The 21369-nt window shown below is 35.8% G+C and overlaps 1 protein-coding gene across 9 annotated transcripts in view; it reads left to right on the plus strand.

Annotated features, from left to right (window-relative positions):
* The window catches only part of LOC105201039 (homeodomain-interacting protein kinase 2), a 49382-nt gene that overhangs the window by 16149 nt on the left and 11864 nt on the right, over positions 1–21369 (plus strand). For 2 of the 9 annotated variants that reach the window (XM_039447388.1, XM_011168887.3), the window contains exons 1-16: positions 4304–4639; positions 12044–12361; positions 12458–12550; positions 12675–12893; positions 12990–13362; positions 13447–13664; positions 14343–14666; positions 15193–15372; positions 15456–15602; positions 15882–16043; positions 16423–16847; positions 17313–17402; positions 18099–18374; positions 18672–18831; positions 19060–19283; positions 19815–20093. In XM_039447388.1, the coding sequence (XP_039303322.1) occupies positions 4304–4639; positions 12044–12361; positions 12458–12550; positions 12675–12893; positions 12990–13362; positions 13447–13664; positions 14343–14666; positions 15193–15372; positions 15456–15602; positions 15882–16043; positions 16423–16847; positions 17313–17402; positions 18099–18374; positions 18672–18831; positions 19060–19283; positions 19815–20093 (3824 nt within the window). Of the gene's footprint in view, positions 1–4300; positions 4640–12043; positions 12362–12457; positions 12551–12674; positions 12894–12989; positions 13363–13446; positions 13665–14342; positions 14667–15192; positions 15373–15455; positions 15603–15881; positions 16044–16422; positions 16848–17312; positions 17403–18098; positions 18375–18671; positions 18832–19059; positions 19284–19814; positions 20094–21369 lie in introns of those variants that run through there. The other 7 variants (XM_011168883.3, XM_011168886.3, XM_011168881.3 and 4 more) reach the window with 7 other exon arrangements.

Genomic DNA, 21369 nt, shown 5'->3' on the forward strand with positions numbered 1-21369 from the left:
AAAATGGAATTTTCAATTATTTTACTATGCAGTTGTAGTTGCAAATACCAATTTTTCTCTCAGTGTCTAAATGTAAAGGTAAATTTAGTTTCGAAAATTTGGAGAGTAAATTATAATTCAAGTTATTTCTTATAAAAAATTAAACACATTTTTATGCACATAGCTGCCTTCACTTTTCGATAATTTGAAGTCTTGAGAATGAGATTGATTGATTAATTGATTGATGGTCTGCATTAGCTTTCTCTGGTATTTCTGATACAGATAATAACTTATAATCTATTTACTATTCAAACTATACTCTTTCATCATTCTTTTAAACAGCTCAATTCTTTCACCTTATCTCTGCTGGCAAAACATTATACATTTTCATTCCTTTACAATATACGTACTTTTTGCGCACTTTTTGTTTTATGAGCAAGAAAAAGAGAACGATAACGAAAATTGTATTTCCTACACTGGAGGAAAAAAGTTACCTTGTTATCTTTACAAAATTTTACAGCTTTGGTCAATTTTTTTGATTCAAATATTTATATATTTAACTTACTTCCTAAAGTGAAAATTGAGCTTTTTAAGTGATTTGCTAGTCTATAAGAGTCAAGGTTTACTCCTGTAGAACTGAATAGTACTGTAGTTATTTTTGTAGCTATTAGACTGGCAAATTATTCGAATAACTTTACAAGTTCTATTTTTACTCTTTTAAACTGACGTTTAACTGACTTTACGATATTTAGCAAATAAATACAAAAGCACTTGAACTGAAGGAATTTAATCAAGTTGAAAAATTTAGTCGAGTTAACGAAGCTTTTTTCCGCGGCGTAATAAAAGATTGCTAGAAAAGCGGTATTCGTGATCAACTCTTCCCCTCTCGTTGCGTATTTTTGCGTCACCTTGTAGGCGCGGTCGCAAGGTCTGTCAAGACCGCGGTCACTCGAATTACACTGTTACTTGGCTACTTCGCAATTTCGCAACAAAAATTTCGTTCAGTGAGTAAGCTTGGATTTCTCCGTTCATCAATCGATCGGCTTGACTCATCGCGCGGAATATAAGCGCGCGTGATGCATACCTACGTACCCGCTCGTACACGAACGCGCGCGGACACACATGCACACGGGTTACGGGCGCGGGGGCCGCCTACAGGGTGACGCAAAGTTTCGTTACTTTTACTCGGGGCTGAGTCACCGTGACGCGACCTGATGAATTACCCCGAACACATTCCCGGCAAGTTTCACGGAGCGCTGCTTATTATTTCGCTGAAACGGATTACCGCGATTTCCATTTGCCTTCGTACGTTCTCCGCGTCCCGTATATTTTGCCCGCTTTAAGTGACGCTGAGCAAAATATACGGGTAATATATCGTTACGTGTATGTCACGTGTGTAAGTCTTGCTTTTTTATTTCGCAAAAGTCTTCTATATTTTGTACTTGAGAATCGATTCTCCGAAAGTTCACGTAAACTAAATTTTTTCGTAAATCAGTGACTACTATGTAATTAAACAAAGTTCCAAGAAACGTTGAATGTGATATCGTTATTAATAATAGTCTCTTCAACTAGTGTTTCAATATATCATGCTCGGTACCTCGGTTAAAACTGGATAACGCGAAGAGCCATGCCTCGCTGCAACCCTGTGCCAAGATGCGGAGCTTTTTTTACAGTTCGCCAGGCGACCGGCACGGTCGTACTACTTGTTCGCACCACTTCGTTAGGATCCGACGGGTGTCGAGCCGGTTAACTTAAACGTAACTGTACCTTGTGGTACCGTAGATCGTTCATAATGCCGAGCAGCATTTCTGACAGTCAGCACTATAATTAGAGCACGTCGCACACGCGGGTAAATGACGGCGAGAACGATAAGGAGAGTGGAAGGGAGAGAGAGAGAGAGAGAGAGAGAGAGAGAGAGAGAGTACGAGATGCGTGCCGATATGATAGATAGATTGATGAAGGGGAGGAGGGAGGACCCGCGAGAGAAGGTAGAATTGAAATCGCGTCGTGTTTCCGAGACATTGCGGGATTGCGATCGATCGGATGTTTTTGTACGCCCGGTATTATTCGGGCGGCAACTCCGACTATGAGTCACACAGACGCATTGTGCAATACTACGTATCTGAGCACGATCAGACGGAATTACGGTGACTTGATAGTAAATGAGAAAATGGTACAACCACACGCTACGCGCTGCACCGTCGCGACGCGTCGCGTCGCAATTAAGGACGCGACGTTAAATCATTAATTTAATTGAACACGTTTAATCTGAATTACGTTTTCGATTTGACGTCAAGCTGATTAATGTCGAGAACCAGGCGCTGGAAGCGCGATAACGTTTTGGGTGGAGCTCTCCATTCATAGTGGGTCATCTTGCGTGATACGGACCTCGTTTTTTTTTGCGTACGAAGCAATTTTCAATGTAGGACATGGTAGCGCGCGTTTCGAGTTTTACGGTTTTTTTCGTGATGGGCTGAAGAGCTTAGAAGTTCTTAAAATAGAGTCCCGAAACTGACAGGTTGTTTCGAGACATAAAACTTTAATATATCCGCACGATAAGAGTGGTTAATAGTCTAGAAATGGGCGGTAGGAATTCTCAGCTATGACGGCGACGAAGCAGGTGAGGACGAAAGAGTGTTCTCAAGTCGGTTCAACCAGTAAGCCCCGTGGAAACTGTTTGCTCTTCGCAAACGACCAGTCATATTTATTGAAAGGACAGAGGGACGAAATGGAAGCGCGGCCACTCCACGACGGGTTCACGCGTAGAAGTATGATATCTGGCGACAAAACTCTTTGAGAATCACTGACCCAAACCGACGTCATGGACACACATGTCGGCGAAGAAGGCTGTAAAATATTCATGGTTGTTAGCCTTATTTTTTGTTTTCTCCACGGTATTTTTTTCTCCATGACGACTCGCATTTTTATGCCGAGATATCTTTCAAACGTCCAAGGGGAAATAGTTACTCAAATATTTACGGTTTTTTTATTTTTCTGCGACACGAGAGAACATTTACGCGCTATTTTTCTAACAATTACATTTCTACCTTAGAAACCAATTTCGACATCGAGAAAAATGTTTTAATTATATTAGCAAGACATTCAGCCAAGATGTGGAAGTTAATCTTGTACTAGAAATTTATCAAATACTTTTTTAGAGAAAACACGATTGAAAGTGAAAACTCTTACTAGTGATGCATTTCTATCGAAAATTTGCTTTTGATTCATAGCATAAATTCTCTATATCTTATATCCGGACAATTAATTTTGTGACTGTGTATAAAATTATTTTGTTTATTTAATATTACTTTGCCACAATTTTACTATTTTTTTTTACACACGTTTTTAGACTGAAGATAAAGGTAGACAAAGCAAAACCGGTGCTTTGTCACAATTTTATTTAATTACATCTTTTAATTTGATTTCGTTAATAACAGAACAGTGAATTTCTTCAGTTTTTTTAACACAAGTTTGTTTCTGATGAAAATATATCTCTGGCAAGAGTTTTCACTTCTAATCGATTTTTCCCTATAATAAGATTATAATATTTGGTGAATTTAAGCATAAAATAATCTATCAATGTCCTGTGTCCGGATAATTAGTTGCGTGACTATACATATTAGAATACATTTTGATGATCCCAAATAATTTCCAGTTCACAATTGTATTTGATATTTTATGTGCGGGGAGAATTTTTTGTTAGAGTTTACCTTCTTAAAATCATAATAACCGTTAAAATCATAACAACATGGACGAAAAATTTTATTAATTTTAGTAAAATTAAGTCAAACTATTTTGTATTACATTGGTTAGAATGTAACTATTGTATGATAAATTGTAATATAAAATTCGTATTATATGGAAATCTGAAATCAGTTGGTTTCTAAAAGAAAATTCTCTCTGCTGAGATAGAACGTTCAATATAAACTATAAAGATTTAGTTAGCATTTTCTGATTGGATTAATAAAACTGATGTGATTGGATCTCGATTAGATTTATATAACTTCTAGTTATATTCACTAAACGTCTTTCTTTCACTGAAAAGTTAAGTTAATTCAATAGAAATTTAATATCATTAAGGAAAATGTTTAATTTGACGGAAGAATTAATCATCTAACAATATTTTTAGAAAAATTTTGATTTGTCCATTTCCCAATACACATGTTGATTGGATCTACCAGATTTCTAATTTATGCAACCAGATTTTTTTTCAGTAGAAGTAATCAATGAATATAATAGTGGATAAAAATTCACGTCGTAAAGAAATTAATGGACCGCCGTCGCGTTCGATATTAATGAGGTCGTTACTTTCTGATTGCAGGGAATGTGTGACATGTTCATCCAAACACAGCAGACGAGTAGCGTCAACGGCAGCAGCAGCAGCAGCAGCAGCAGCAGCAGTAACAACACCGGTCACCACCACAGTAAGAAGCGCAAGTTGGATTACAACGTGGCTCAGCCGGTGATCCAGCACGCATTGGTCCAATCGACCAGCGACTACCAATTGGATGGTCTCCGGTACTCCGTAAATGGTGCTAATACCACGTTTAGTTCGCTGCACAACAATAATGCGCTGCAGAAGAGTAGCCCGAACCAGCAGACCCTGGTACGAGCCTCGACGATCAAGCTCTTAGACCCGTACCAGCGCTGTGGCACGAAGGTTAGTTGATGCTACGCTTCCTATAGTTTTTTTTTTCTTTTGTCGCCGCGCTTGTAATTGTTCGACGAACAATCCGCGTGTCCCCGCGTGTCTACGCGTTCGACGCGCTAAATCTAGCCCGTCGACTTCTACTCTGTATTCGTCCACTGTAAAGATCACGTTGAATCGTGAGCTAAAGATCAGAATTAGAGAATTGAAATTAGAGACTCGCATTTCAAGTTTGATTACTAGGTTTCTTCTGGAGTTTGATTTAATAACGTTGATCGATTCTCTTTTCCTGTTCTCTCTCTCTCTCTCTCTCTCTCTTTCTGTTCTTCAACTGTGTTCGTTATTAAGAGGTTCTCCAGTTTATTTTTAAAAAGTGAGAAGAGAAGTCACATTTTCACATATATCTTTTAACGCAGAAGCTTTTGATATTACCACCTTTAAAATAATAAATAATGAATAAAATTTAGGCATTAAAAGCGATAATTTATTTTAAAATGTTTTCTTTATAGAAGATGGAATTACACGGAATCAAATAAAAAATATTAACAAGTCGTTATTAATGAGTCTGGACCTGATGTGACTCTAGCAATTTGTCTATATTTAGTTCTATTTTCACTAGCGCGTTCTTATTGACCACTTGCTCCTCAATTTCTCTCTACTGTTCCTAGAACAAGTAACGTCCCCTGCCAGATCTCAGCGTCCATTGGTCGGCGATAACGTTTTCGTTGGAAAACTATGTTTTATGATAATGATACAATCTCTCTTACATGATAATGATACAATCCTCTATTGTTTTTTCATGTCATAATGTTCCTTAAATTTCATCTATTCTTTTTTATGACTATAGTTTTTAAAAAATTTTAAATTTTGTTTATGATTAAATACCTTAGAACTTTTTCTTATAAATTTTAATGTTATTTTAATCTTTTGAAGAAAATTATATGATTAAAAAAAACTGAAAAAAATTCAGGAACATCTCTGTATATTAATCGTAAACTTATTCTTGAAATTTAATCAAGTTGTTATATCACGTGAAAAGACTGGAGAACCTTTTCTTAATGTTTGTCCACATTTCTCGCTACAAATGCGCAGCTTTTTTTTGTATAATTTCCGTTCTTTCAGTATGGCGCGTAATCTGCACAATGAGCAAACAATCCGTAATGTCTCAATGTCATTTGTTTGCCGGTTTCGTGTTTCGCGGCAGCCTGTTGTCGTTTCGTCGCTGCTCCGTACCCTCTCGTGCCGACGATTGTTGTGCACGCGTACGTAGGTACGCGTGTGTTGTTACTTGAACGGGAATAACTGCGGTAACGTTCCTCCGTCAGTTTTCTGTGTTCTCCTTAATGGAGAGCAGACGCGGGAGAAACTTTTCTCCGCGGTCGCGTACGTGTCGCCGTCTTTAGCGCTCCGACAAATAAAATTTAATGATTCGTTAACCGCTTATTGGCATACGGCGCTAGGCCAGTAGGAGACGTTGGGTCGTTTCAGCCGAAGCGCGAGACAACTGCGCTTTGGCAACGGAGTTCGTGATACTTCTCGCTTCGCAACCGATGCCTTCTTGCTACAAGCCGGGGCGAAAGGGAAAGGCTCAGGTCTACTCAGATTGTAGCGAGAAGATACTGTACCGTCCATCGTTCGCGTGTCGTTCCCGACCGCTCGTCCGTTGCATTTTGCCGATCTCTCTCGACAGTCGCGTCACGACGCCCGTTCAATAGGATCGCCCCGCGATTAATCCGCGACGAGACTAATCCCGCGATTCCGAGACCTCGGAGCGAGGCTCGAACGTGAATCTGATTCCTGGTGTGCGTGAAACGAGGTCGTCTAAACTCGTCTTAACGCTCAAGAATCGCACTAATGTCTCATCCGATACGACATCGTTCTCGATACGATCTCTCACGCTCGTTCTACCTGTCCGACAAAGTTTCGCATTGTAGTCGCGACCCGATGTCGATTCGGTAACATAGCACGGTTCGTAGCTACACACGTCGTTAATGTTTTCGCTGATTCATTGTGCTCGCGATATCAGTGTCTCCTAATATTTTCGCTTTGCGATATATAAAATATTTTCACAGTTCGCGATATACAAAACGATCTCGTAATGTCGTTATTGCGTCGCATTCGTTACATCGCACAGTGAATCGAAACAGTAAAATCAATGGACGTGGAAAAAAACATAAGGTTGTTATTTTTTTATTTTTTTAAGAGTACATATTGATCATAAAAATCTCAATTGTTATCTAAAAAGAAATAAAGATGTTAAACAATTTTTTAATTTATTTTCTGTAGCAATTCTAATTATCTATGCACTCGTTATATTCAAACGTAGAAATATTTTTTATAACTTTTTCGAACTCTATAACAAATTGACAGCATTTAACCGAGTAATCTAATTGTAAGCATAGATATTTTTTACTCTATGACACATTTCAACATCTGTAAAGATTAAACGTTCGAAAGTGCTTCACGAGATATATCTCTTCGTATTTTTGATGCATTGATTTACAAAATGTCTATTGTTTATCATTTCTGAGTATTATTTTAATTAACATAGCTGCAAATTTTCCAAATTTATTATTAATTATTACAATTCTTTTATTGTGAAGAACAGAGCTTGGGAATCCAAATTATTATTCAATATTATTTATTTACATTTAGCTATATTTCAATGCACGGAAGATATGTCGAGCTGCTATCATAGGAAAAATATTTACTGATTCTGATGTTTTGATCAACTGTGCGTCGTGTCACACGACTGTCACCGTCCTCGTTGTAACGCTGCACTGAAAAAAGTCTGATAATAATAATCAGGCTTAGATGATTGTCACTAAAACTTTGGTGAAATAATTTTATTCAAATATTCAATGTTAATACAAATTCAAATATTCAATATTAATTTAATATTAATACAACTAAAATCAACTAAACGTTAATTTTATTTTCCTAAATATTTAATAATTATTATTGAACGGTTGGTTACATTGAGAGAAAAATGTTTGATATTTGTGATTATAATTTCACAAAATTGAAATTGATTAGGAGCTTTATTTTTATTATTATACTGCTATTATGATGTTCTAATAACCTGGTCTTTGTAGTTCAGCCAATTATGAAAACATTCTACTTTAAATTATAAAGTAATTTTTTTACTGGCTCGTATTAGTACTCTTTGACAATGAGTTAAAATGTGAAAAACGGCCAATATAACGAGAGTGAATCGTGGAATTACAAAATTAAAAAATTTTCATGTGTAAAAAACTATTTAATAACCGACAGAGAAAAAGAACTGACGTATTCCGCGAAATTAAATTTATACATTTCGTGTTACACAGAGCCTTTGTTGGAATTCCTAATTAATATATAAATTATGCTAAATGATTCTTATTTAGATTCTTATAAGACGGATATCTAAATTAAAAATTAAAAATAAACGATGGCGACATTACAATGACCAGACGTCACGTCCAAATTTAAATAAGCGCGTAACAAAATACAATAATAAATAATTAACATTAATTGTAAATAATAAAACAAACATTACAAAGGTTGAAAGATTCCAAAGGTCAATCATATAAAACGTCTGGAGATATTTTTCGTTTGTAAAAATAAAATAAACATTTTTATAGTAAATCACAGTCAATCAATATAACGATTTTTTCAACATTCGCTTACTACTTACATAGTAATAATAACTAATAATTAATTTGCACAGTGTGAAACAACTATAAATATATAGTTGACACCGAAAATGACTATGAATTATAGCTAAAATATAATAATTACCACCATTTCTTTCTATCATAAGATTTTTCTCTTATAATTTGTCCTTAAAATAAAATCATGATAATTATGGGACAAAAAGGACAACAATTCGACGACTATACTTTTAATAAAATTTAACAAAAATTTAATAACTATTATTCTATGACATGAAATAATTTGTTAAAATTCTAGTAAGATTCTCGAAGTCCATGTTATTCTACAACTATCATAGTTCTGAGAATAAATTCTAAAAGCAAATTCTCTCTGTATCTATTACAACGTTTAATAATATTTACTAAATATTGCATCAATTCGATAAACAGAATACTTTTGGTAACTGTTATCAGACCCTTTTCTCAGTGTGAGACTGGCACGTATTGAACTTCGGATTGTCGGATTGGCTCTAAATCGATGCGCATCCGACTAATCTGGCGTTCTCGCCCGTTTAAACGGCACACAGTAGCCAGCGACGAAATCTATTTGGCATGCATGCCGATATCTCGTGATACTCCGCAACGATCAACGAAGCGCGCGGCGCGGCGGTCCCTCGGTTGATCCTCTCGGCCGCGCGTTCGAATTAGCGTTCACAGCGAAGCGCCGCGCATACGTCCGAGAGTTAACGAGCTTCTAATGACAAGGGAGGTATCACAATTTCCTTGATGCTCGTTAATTTCCCGATTCGCGGGCGTACGGCGCAATGTCGTGAGAAAGTGACGTCTATTACCGGGAACCAACTTTATGAATACTACTATAAACGAGCTCGATACTCGCCGCGCTTTGCGCATCTATATTTCTATACCGACGTACGACCAGCCGATCGATTTGAGAATCCACGACCGAATTGTATGTGCCCGCTGCCTCTGCGGTGCAGTTTCATTTATTTAAAAAATAAATAAATAAATAAATAACGAATACATATTTTTTTCTTTCTCTTTTTTATTTTTCCTTTTCCGACGGACCGGAAAAGTCGGTAGTTGCTACACGGAAGCGGGTGTATCGGTATCGTTGATGGAGGAAGAGTCTTCGCGTGGATAATCCGATTCCTCGAAGTCGTAAAGATTCCTTCCTCCTCCTCCGGCTCGGTCGCCCGCCCCGCGCCACTTCCTCGGCCACCGAAACGTTCGGCCGGTCGTATTAACGATCATACGCCGAGTGCACGTGCATCCGAACTGCGCACCGGTGAGGATAATTACAGAGCCGCTGCCGCGGCGATCGTGTTTCGGTCGTCTCTATCGTTGCGATCCGTTGTTGCGCGGGGTGTCACGAGCGGCGTAGTAGGCGACGTAGATAACGTTTCCGTATGGCGTAGTTAACTATCGATTGTGCTTTCAAGGCTCCCATTACATATTTCATATACCGACCATCATTGTGCGGATATCGCGCGAACGCTGGGATGCACACGTATCGTCCGCGTGACGTCCGCGAAATTCTGCCGGATTCGTGGAAATCGCGACCGTCGCCGGGGATTGGCGACTCGCGACAGACGCACGGGGCGGACTCGCGTCCATTTCTACCGTTTTAGATTAATTTTAATCTCGATTTAATTCACCCCTTATCTTTTTCCACTTCTAAGAGTAAGTTACATCGAGATTAAAATTTAAAGAGATTCTCCAACTTTAAAAACGGGAAGGAAGTCACATGTCTTTTCGCTCGTGTATATGTACATAGAAAAAATTAGCATCGAATCAACAATTCATTGTTTCATGTACAAGCAAGAATATAAAAAAAATTTTGTTTCTTCATGTAAGTAAATTATGTCTGTTTAAGATTATCAAATTTTTTATATTCTTGATTATATATGAAACAACGAATTGTTGATTTGATATTAATTTTTTTCTGCATATATATCTTTTAATAAATAGCGTTTGGCATTGCCATCTTTAAAATAATAAATAATTAACAAAATTCAAGAAGTAGAAGCAATGATTTACAAATATTTTTGTTACATTATTGCTAAATATTGATGTGAAAAAGTATTGTTTATAACAATGATTTAAATGTAATAATAAATAAAGTTGCTACATTTTCACTAGTGTGACGTTATATTTAAAGAGAATTATATAATTCATGAACATTTCATACATACTTTTATGCAAAAATGATACAGCAAAACTTTTTTTTTAATTCTAAAATGTTCTTTAAACTCCATTCCTTCTTATGAATATAGTTTTTCAAAATTCTTATATTTTGTTTGCAATATTACATTAAAATTATTTTTTCCATAAGATTAATACCATTTTAGAAATTTATTTAAAGGAAATTGTATTATATATTTCATTTATTTTGCCTAATTTTAAAAATTAGAAAAAAATAAAGAATAAGTTAAATTATGAGATTAATCTACATTGGATATACATATATTTATGAGTCGCTTAACAATTAAGACTTCAAAATAATAAATTGCAAATTAATTGATATTTTTTTAAATCTAATATTCAGATTTGATTAAAATTTTTTATTTGAAGATAATTATATTATTTGTTCACTGAGTGGTGCAGTGACCTTTGGTAGAAATGGACATCGGTCATTTTATTCTAATGTCCGGGAAAGAAAGAGAGAGAGATCGTTTCCTGGATCCTCTCGCGATCGATGAGCGGGCGTTTGATTCACGGCGCCGTTGTTCACGTATAGAACGCACGAACGCGCGGGATATACGCGATACATAACGTTCGCTCTACAGGCACGCGTTCGTTAATTGATCTCCAACGGAGCGCGAATGTGAATCACGCGATCGGCGGCGATCGAAGCTCCTCTTCGCCGCGTCGATACCAACGCGAAAAATTTCTGGCTCTTGGGATCGTTTGTCGCAGGTAGTACGCTCGCATTTTTTGGGTTTTCCGAAGATATGCGAGTTGTATGTCGTCGTCGAGGGTTGTACATTGAGAAAAAAGTTGTTAACTTGGCTACATTTCAACTTGATTAAATTTCTTCAAGTACGCTCTAAATTTCGTAGAGTGAAACATTACTCTAAAGGAGCGAAATTCGAGCTTGTGCAATTTTCGAGTGATTTTTCGCTTTAGATTTTGAGAGTATTTATGTATTTAATTTAAGCATGTAAATATTTAAAGTATTTATATACTTAAGGTTTGTTTGTATCAATGTTGATTATCTTCAAACTTGGTTCAGCTTACTATTTTTTTCTTAGTTTTGAATTAGAAAAAAAAATAGAAAGTTAAATCGAGATTAAAGTTAATCTAGATTCGTACAACTGATCATAAGTTAAATATATATATACTTGAAATATTTATGTTTTTAAAACCTATTTTTGCCAATGTAGATTAACTTTAAACTCGGATTAACTTTCTATCTTTTTCTAATTCTGAACTAGAAAAGGATAGAAAGTTAAAGAGTAAATTGTACATTGATGCAAATCGTTTCAAGTTAAATACATATATGTATATACTATAATTGAAGTTCAAGTTTTTTATGTATTTAAATTAAATACAATATATAAATATTTAAACTGAAAAAATTCAGTCAAGTTAATAAGTTTCTGTCTGTCACTGTCTGTCACTGTATATCGAAAGATGTATTGCTCCTCGTTGTGATTGCTCTCGTTTTACTGTCCGTCCAGATACTCAACTTGATGCTGTATCTTCCGTATTCTACTATCTCTTAACACTCAAATATTTTTTATAAGGTATATTCCTTCTACAGAGAAAATCTTGGTCGAGGGAAGGTAATGGTGACGGCCTGGCAGTCCACTCCGCCAACGCGAATGCGGTGGGTAGTACTGTAGTGTCGCAGCACCATACCCAACAGCAACAACAGCTGCAGCAACAACAGCAGCAACAGCACAGCAAGCAGACAAGCATGACGGCGCATAGCAAGCAAGTGGCCAACGCGGCCAATGGCGGCGGCAGCAGCAATCCCCAGGGCGACGGGGATTACCACTTGGTACAGCACGAAGTTCTCTACTCTATGACCAACCAGTATGAGGTCCTCGAGTTTCTCGGCAGAGGTACTTTCGGGCAGGTAAGAACAGCGTTACTTAAATTCTTTTATATTTGAAACTAATTGTTTATTTTTTTCGTGAGAATGAGTAGCTATTGACATATCGATTTCTTAAAGGTCGTAAAATGTTGGAAAAAAGGAACAAGCGACATAGTAGCCATCAAAATTCTAAAGAACCATCCATCGTATGCGCGCCAAGGTCAGATTGAGGTACGCATCGTAAGCAAAAAGAAGACGCGGAGCATTTAAATACATTTGCGAACATCATCTAATTTATATACTTAATCTGTATTACATTGGGTAATTTATCATGTTTAAATATCGTACTTTGCAGGTCTCCATCCTGTCTCGACTTAGTCAGGAAAATGCGGATGAGTTCAATTTCGTGCGCGCCTACGAGTGCTTCCAGCACAAGTCACATACCTGCTTGGTATTCGAAATGTTAGAGCAAAATCTCTACGATTTCTTGAAGCAGAATAAATTTTCACCCCTACCTCTTAAGTACATCAGGCCCATTCTCCAGCAAGTATTGACTGCGCTATTGAAACTGAAGGTACAGTATTTACATTGTATTCATTGTAGTCAGTGCTTGTGTTACTTGGTACTTGAATCAATATTGAAAATTGAGCAAATTCCTTTATCTTTACAGCAATTAGGATTGATACATGCCGATTTGAAACCGGAGAACATTATGCTGGTGGATCCGATGCGTCAGCCTTATCGAGTGAAAGTCATTGATTTCGGATCGGCCTCTCACGTATCCAAAGCCGTCTGTAACACCTATCTGCAATCACGATACTACCGCGCACCCGAAATCATACTGGGACTTCCGTATTGTGAAGCAATAGATATGTGGTCGCTCGGGTGTGTGGTCGCAGAGTTGTTTCTGGGATGGCCTCTATATCCAGGCAGTTCCGAATACGATCAAATTCGATATATAAGTCAAACGCAGGGCCTACCAACGGAGAATATGCTAACCATTGCTAGCAAAACAACAAAATTCTTTTATCGAGACATGGACAGTGCGTAAACTTGACTTGTAAACTATAAAATAACAGTACCGAACAAGGAAAACTTTTCTTACAAAATTTTGCATGTATTTTTAGGTACATATCCATTTTGGCGATTAAAGACACCGGAAGAACACGAGGCAGAGACTGGTATCAAATCCAAGGAAGCGAGAAAATATATTTTTAATTGCCTTGACGATATCGGTCAGGTTAATGTACCGACTGACTTAGACGGCGGTCAACTCTTGCCAGAAAAAGCGGACAGGAGAGAGTTCATTGATCTTTTAAAGAGGATGCTTACAATGGACCAGGTAGTAATATCTAATTGATGCTTTTACGAAAGTTCTTCAGTTTTTACACATCATATAAGAACTTGATCAAATTTTGAGAATAAGTTTGTGATTAATATATATATATAATAAGATAATATATAAAAAGATTATGTATTCAGAAATATATATATATATATATTATATATATATATATATATATATATATATATTTCTGAATACATAATCTTTTTTCAAATTTCTTGAAAAATTCAGAATTATGTACACAAGAATATGCATTAATCACATACTTATTCTCTCTGGTGTAGCTTTCTTAATTAACTTTCTAAAATAGCATTAACTCTTATGCGAAAGAGTAATTTAAGTAATTTAATCGCAAATAAAATATAAGAATTTTTAAAAACTATATACATAAGACTTTTGATAAATAAAAATATACATAAGATTTTCCACATAACATTTTTTTCATATTAATATTTATTAATATTAGAAAATATTTTAAAATAAATTATCGTTTTTGTTGTTTAAATTTTGTTCATTATTTATTATTTAAAAAATGGCAATGCCTCTAAAATTTCTGTTGAAAGATACATGTAAAGATACTTTACTTTTTTAAACTGGAAAACTTTCTTAATGAAGGGAGATAATGAGATTTTTTGTATAACGGAATTTTTCCTTATACAACTATTATTTGTGTTGAAGGAGCGCCGTATAACACCCGGCGAGGCACTGAACCACGCGTTTGTTACTTTGGCACACCTTGTCGATTATGCGCATTGTAACAACGTCAAAGCTTCCGTCCAGATGATGGAGGTTTGCAGGCGCGCGGGAGACTTCGCTGCGAGTCCTGCGCATCATCAGGCTCCGCCGGCGCCTCAGCCACCTCCACCAACGTCTTTAGTAGCCAATTTTGTACCGACTACCAACGGCAGTGCGGTGACTCTCACCTTCAATAATCAATTGTCTAATCAAGTACAGCGATTAGTCAGAGAACATCGCACTGCGCAAACAGGATATGACAATCTGGTATGTTTATATACTCTTTATCTTATTATATTGCCTACATGTATTATTTTATAGTTTTCGAAATATTACAATCTTGTACTATAAGATCAAATTTTACTCTATAATCAAGTTTTTATGAACTGAGACACACATTGCTTATTTGTTACAACAATAAAATTTTCGAGTATCTGTAAAAAATAATATTTTTGTGAAAATTCAATACATTGAGTAGAGTTAACAATTTTTATTTCTTTACAATCAGTAGAGGAATAAAATGGCAATGCCTATAAAGTTAAATAAAAATATTGTTATACCAAAGCTACATTTAAAAATGACGGTAAAATCTTAATGATACAAAACGTTTAAATCTGGTAAACTTTGTTTTTTATGTTATGTGAATTATGTTATTATTATAGCAAATGAGTAATATGAATGAGGGGTCGAACCCGAGATTTACTGACAATATTAATTACAAGTTTTTATTATTCTTTTATCTTAAGTTATATAATATAATTGTTGATTTCTAATTTATTTTTTCCGATTTCAGTATCAAATATATAGCAACAGCAGTCGACGGGCGACACAATACAGCGGTTCGTCGAGCGGATCCAACAGTGGGCGAAGTGGTATGCATGATTTTCCGCATCAACTGGTACCCAGCATATTATGTCCACCGCATGGCTACCAGACTATGCCAAGTCCTGCGAAGCATGTAGTTGTTGCTCAAGTAAGAAATATAATAATTATTATATATAAACAATTATTATTGGAATTTATTATTGGAACGATTAATAATGATTTATTTAACAGCCACCTCAAGCGCAACAGGCACCTTTGCAGATACAATCGTCGATTATATCGCAGCAAGCCGTAGCCGCGGCGGCTGCAGCTGCTCAACAACAATATGCTGCAGTTCCCGTGTCTATGGTCGAGACTGGTCGACAAATGTTGCTTACCGTAAGTATAATAATATTCATTTTTGAACAGAGTTGCTAAGTTGGATGATTTTCTCTCTTTGAAGTTTTGTTATTATTACGAGGGATTTTTGGGGAGGATAAACAAAATTTTTAGAAGAAAATGTATAAAAAAAATGTATAGTATTTTTATTCTCCCAAAAAATTTCTCGTGATAATAACAAAACCCAAATTTAGAGAAAAATTTCTTAACTTGGAAACTCTGCTTCTGAATGACCGTATAATGGTCTGGTATGTTGATGTACGTTTATGATCATGATAGAATGCTGTGCAGGCCACATCTTGGCCTGGTGGAAGTCGTCAAATGGCACTCGTACCGTCGTCGTGGCAGCAATTACCGCCGCAACACATCCAGCAGCCGCTGCTTAGCGATACTGGAGATTGGGGAAGACCTCTTATCGTCGATAGTTCAGCTATTCTACAGGTAGTACTTGTCAATAAACTGTCCGTAATATTTTACGAAAAACTAAGGCTTGTCAATATTTGCGTGTAACTTTCTTTTCTACTTTTGTGATATTTTACATTATATTATTTAGCTTATATAATGTATTTATCTTGCGTTGAATCTTGTGTAAAGCATTCTTTCTAACGTTTTACGAGTCATAAAGTTAGAAAATTTTTAACGACACTTTTTAACTAGATAGGGAAATGTTTCAAAATTATATCCAATTTATTTTAATATTTTAAAACCCAGAAGTAAGTTGTATGAGAAGAAACCTGAGATCATCAGATATTGTCTGCCATTTTTGCGCGAAGCAACACATCTCTACAGTTTTTAACTTATCTCCCTTGTTTTGGGGAAGGATCAGCGGCCGGTATTTCCTGTCACGGAAGTTTACAACGCTAGTGCACTTGTTGAGCATCCACCGCAGAGTTGGGGCAAGCGTACCGTCACCAAACATCATCAGCATCATGTGACGGTACCTCAGCAGACTCAGCACAGATATGAACATAAAAAGGAAACGCAGCAACTGAGTCCGGTGAAGAAGCGAGTCAAGGAGAGCACCCCACCGAGTAGCATGCGACGACATTCACCGTCGAGCAGCCATTGGCAGGAGCAGCCGGTGCAGTCTCATCATCACAGTAGCAAGCATAGTAGTAGTCATAACGTGGAGCATCAGCCAGTTGCTTCTGTGCGACAGCAGACTATCACGATTGACGACACACCTTCACCAGCTGTTTCCGTTATTACGATCAGTGATAGTGAAGATGAGGCACCTGGAAAATGGTGAGTGTTATACCAAATGTTTACATTTCTACTATATTTATTACAAGTTAATAATAATGCGACAAAATTTTGTAGTTTAGAATATATTTTTGATTTTAAATTTTTAGACTTTAGACTTTAGTTTCAAGTAGAAATTGACCCTATAATTTCGTTCAAATTTAGTTGTTATAGATACATGTAATGATTTTTATGTTTGTTTGTTAAAACGTAATAACCTATTTTTTTCTCTCGTGTTTATAGCATCAAATCTCGCATTTATCGAGATCCAAATTTGCAAGCTACTCAATAAGTGCAAATTAAGAAAATATTAAAAATATAAATGTGTTCAACGTATTGGTTATCTTTTCATTGACAGATTATTATTTATGTAAAAAAATGTAATTGTGTAAAAAATTCGGTTAAGCACGCGTATCTGTTAGTGCATTATTAGTTGGTAGTAGAATCACGCATGGATATCATTAACAGCTGTGGAGACCGTCAGTGCAGCGCCTGTCAAAGTTTGGCAACTCGCCTGTCGGGCGACGGACGTCCTGTCCGTGAAGAAGTCATACGAAGGTATATTAATGTAATATGGCGGTGTTATGTGGTGGCGGTGTGATTAATGATAATTAAATCTTGTTGAGAGAATACTCAGTTAAAAGATTAAGTGGATGAAAAGGATGCGATTGATTTTTTTACCTTCTATTTCAATATATTCTACTACCAAGTTATTGAGAATTAATTTAACGTTCGTTTTGCTTCAGAAGCTTTGGAAAGATAACTTAATTTTTGTAGCTTATATAAAGATTTTTTTTTGTAAAAATTATAAGATACTTGAATTGAATAAAAGCCCTACATAATTTATTTTATTTTTAAATAACTCTAATAGAGTCGTAAATGCTGTATTTAACAGCGCTTTTGAAAAGTAAAATAAATTAAGTGAGCCTTATTAATCCCAGATACCTTATTTATATTTTTAGTATAAAGTATATAGTTTATAAAATATATTACTATTTTTTGATCGAGAATATGATTTGCTTGATTTTATCATAAGATAGAGACGGACTATTTAGGGATTTGGTTGCGGTACTTGATGTGAAACAACTGTCGACTAACACAAAGCTACGTCAGAGTTAATAAATGATATTGCAAATCATTCTTAGTATACATTGTATACAATATTCATGGATGTGGCGTTAATTTATCAATGGTTGAAGCACGCAACGATGATTGCCTCGACGACTAAATAAAGAAAACTTTTTTTTTTTGCAGCACTCAGTCGACGCCGCGTGTTGTACAACCGATGCAGCAGTCCGCGCATACAAGCAGCCAACCGCATGGGAGCGGACACGTTACGACTCATAGCAGCTCGTCATCGCATCGAACACAACGCAAGAATATCATTAGCTGTGTTACTGTTGGTGACAGCGACGGCGAAGCTAGCCCCAGCCGTACGCACGGTCATTTATATTTGCCGCAACACCCGCAACATCAACAGACCACACAGTTAATTAAGCATGAGCCGCAGCAACAACATCATATTAGCAGGTAAATGTTCGACATCGATTAACATATCTATAAGAGGAGTCCATTAATAACTTCTCAAAATCATATTCAGTTATTTTTAATAGTTTTATTTTATTTTTCTTAACTTTGTTATTCTGTTCGAATTTACTATACTGTTATGAGGATTGGAAAGTTACTTAACACCATTATTATTATAGTTACTTTTCTTTTAATAACTATCTTATTTTTTTTGCAGGATTAATGATTTCTTATTTAATTTTTAGAGTATATACATTTGCGAAATCTTTTAATTAACTGTGTCATTACTATTTGTTGTAGTAGCTCAGGATATTCGCAGTCACAAAAGAAACGGCTGCTGGCGAAGGTGCAGTCCGAATGTAACATGGTGAACGTTGCGACGAAGCCGGAACCCGGTGTCGAGTATCTTGCTCCACATCCGTGTCACGCGCCAGCTTGCAAGGAGCCACCGACCTATCAGGTTAACTAAGATTTCCAACCACCAGTATCACGCCTAATTTCTTTACATATTTTTCTTTGCGATTCTTTTGGAATCGCCGAACCATTTTATTCACTTATTTTAGTACTTACTGTGTGAAACATTCGACAAAGAGAATGAGAAGAAGGGAGACAAGACCCCGTGTAATGGCAGTTTTTTCTCTTTTCTTTTTTATGTTCTTAGTAATTTTCTTTGGTCGATGTTTTTTAGGATGACGTCTATGACATGCATGACCACTTCTTGCAGTATGTGACCACGAGTAGCGCGCATCCTCATCTCCAAGAACAGCATATCGTGTACACGACCGGTACGGACAAACGAGTGTCGTGGCCTGGGAAGCGAGCCGAGTACAAGCATGAATATGTTCAACCACCGGCTGCTCACTCGAGAGATCATCAGAAGTGGGTGGTGGCCAATCCTGTGCATCAATATAGGTAAGTGAGAATTATTTTCTGCGTTTTTATTTGCCGTACTCAGCGATTCCAAAAATTTTCGAGTAACAAATTTCCTAAAATTATATTCAATAGAAAAAAATGCAACAAAGGATTAGATTAATTTTATAAACCATTAACTTTAACTTAATTTAATTTTAAAAAAACTTACTCAACTCTGGACATGATACATAGCGGCGCAGCATGTATGTTATTAAATAATTGGCGTGTTACGTATATTTAAGCGTTTTAAAGAAAAACGAGTGAGCTGACGTGACAAGCAGTCTAATACGATTGTAATCAAGTAAATAGTATGCAAATTTCTATCCGCGATACTGTAGAAAATTTGTAATAAATTAGTTAATTTCTCTTTCGATCGTACGTCGAGAGAACCAGAAGGGAAGTTTGCGAATCTGTCGAGATGTGCACATCCATTAAATCTTCTACCTCACCCTTAAACAGATGTATTGCAGTAAGTAAACAAAGCATGTGGACTGCATAACAATTAGATGAATTTTGTTTTGCGCTTTATAGGCAGAGCCAGGTAGTAGGTACGGCAGCCCATTCCCACAGTCATCACGGGCATCCGGCCCATCTAAGTCCCGGCGGCAGTGGCGGCGGTAGGAGTCCCGCCGGCGGGCCTGTGATAGGAAGTGCTCAGCATTTGGGACAGCCTCTCTACCAAGAATACGCTCACGTACGCTCGAGAGCCCATGCAGTGCCGCCTCCTGTATACGTTACCGCGGCACCGTCGCAGGCTGCTACCGCTATCCAGCAGCAACAAGTACCCGCGTATCAGGGATTTACACCCGGGTGGGTAACTAAAGAACTATTAGAGAAATAATACACGCATTTATTTATCTATCTTTATACATCTTTGTTAACGTTAAATTCGTGTTATGTGTGACTGTAAAATAAACTTGCAATTACGAGTTTTTTCTTTTGTAAACGTTACGTCTTTGCATGTGTTAATAAGTAAAATCGCGAATTTTTATAAGAATCGATGTTTATTTTTCACATTTTCTGATATATGTTACATATCTCAATTTTTTAAACTTAACACAGAAAAAAAAATAGTATCAAATTAATATTTTACTTAATAATCATTATTTTACATATAAGTAGGTAGAAAACTGTGGAAATCTAGAATTTTCATGTAATTTATTTTTTATTTTTAGAAATCATAGACTTTTTTTACACGTTATTGGTACTCGGGGAAATTTTTGAAGAACTTTTACTTTTATATTTAAATTCTTTTTCGTTTCTGATAAAATTATTTCTTTGATTATTTTTTTGTGCAAAATTAATTAACAAGTATGGTATGTTTATGTATATTCTTCTGTGATTCATGAATTTTTATAAAATTAGTAACAATATTTTATTCTAAATTGCTGTTTATTTAATTCTTTTTTCACATTCTGCACTTCCAAACAAGAACCGTGTATTGAGGTAATAGATCGTTATATGTTGCATTAGTTTATATTATTTCTTTTTAGTACTTTCTCAATTTTCAAAACTTAAGTAACTTTTCTTTATGACTGTACAATTAAGAAACATTAAAAGGTATAATAAAATTAATTTATTGTAAAACTGCATTAAAAAATTCTCCAATCTTATTGGAATTTTAAATAAAATTCTTAAAAAGTCGAGAAATTTTTAGGAAATTTTTTACAAAATTTGAGTAAACACTTTGTTAAAGAATTTGACAATCTTAAACAGACATAATTTGAACACGAGACTAGAAGACCTATGTCAGTCAAATCGGTTCTTGGTTCAAATAATTTTTTAATTTTTAATTTTTTATAATTTTTAACTTAAACTGCGCATCGCATATTTGTTGGACTGTGTAAGATGATTATTGTTAATTTGGTACTAATTTTTTTCTATATGAGCTTTTTTGGTGCTCACATTGCCGAAAATTACATCAGATACACATCAAGTCATTTTTAACTGTTTACTTGTGTATTTAAGCTTGTGGGGAAGACTATTTTCCTTTATCGTAAAATAAATTTAAAGGAAGTAGAATTTGCATTGTAATAAGTGCAAATAATTTGTTTTATTTGTTTCTATGCTTGAACGACTTTCGTTG

The sequence above is a fragment of the Solenopsis invicta genome, chromosome 3 (assembly GCF_016802725.1).
Source record: "Solenopsis invicta isolate M01_SB chromosome 3, UNIL_Sinv_3.0, whole genome shotgun sequence".
Taxonomy (NCBI): Eukaryota; Metazoa; Arthropoda; class Insecta; order Hymenoptera; family Formicidae; genus Solenopsis; species Solenopsis invicta.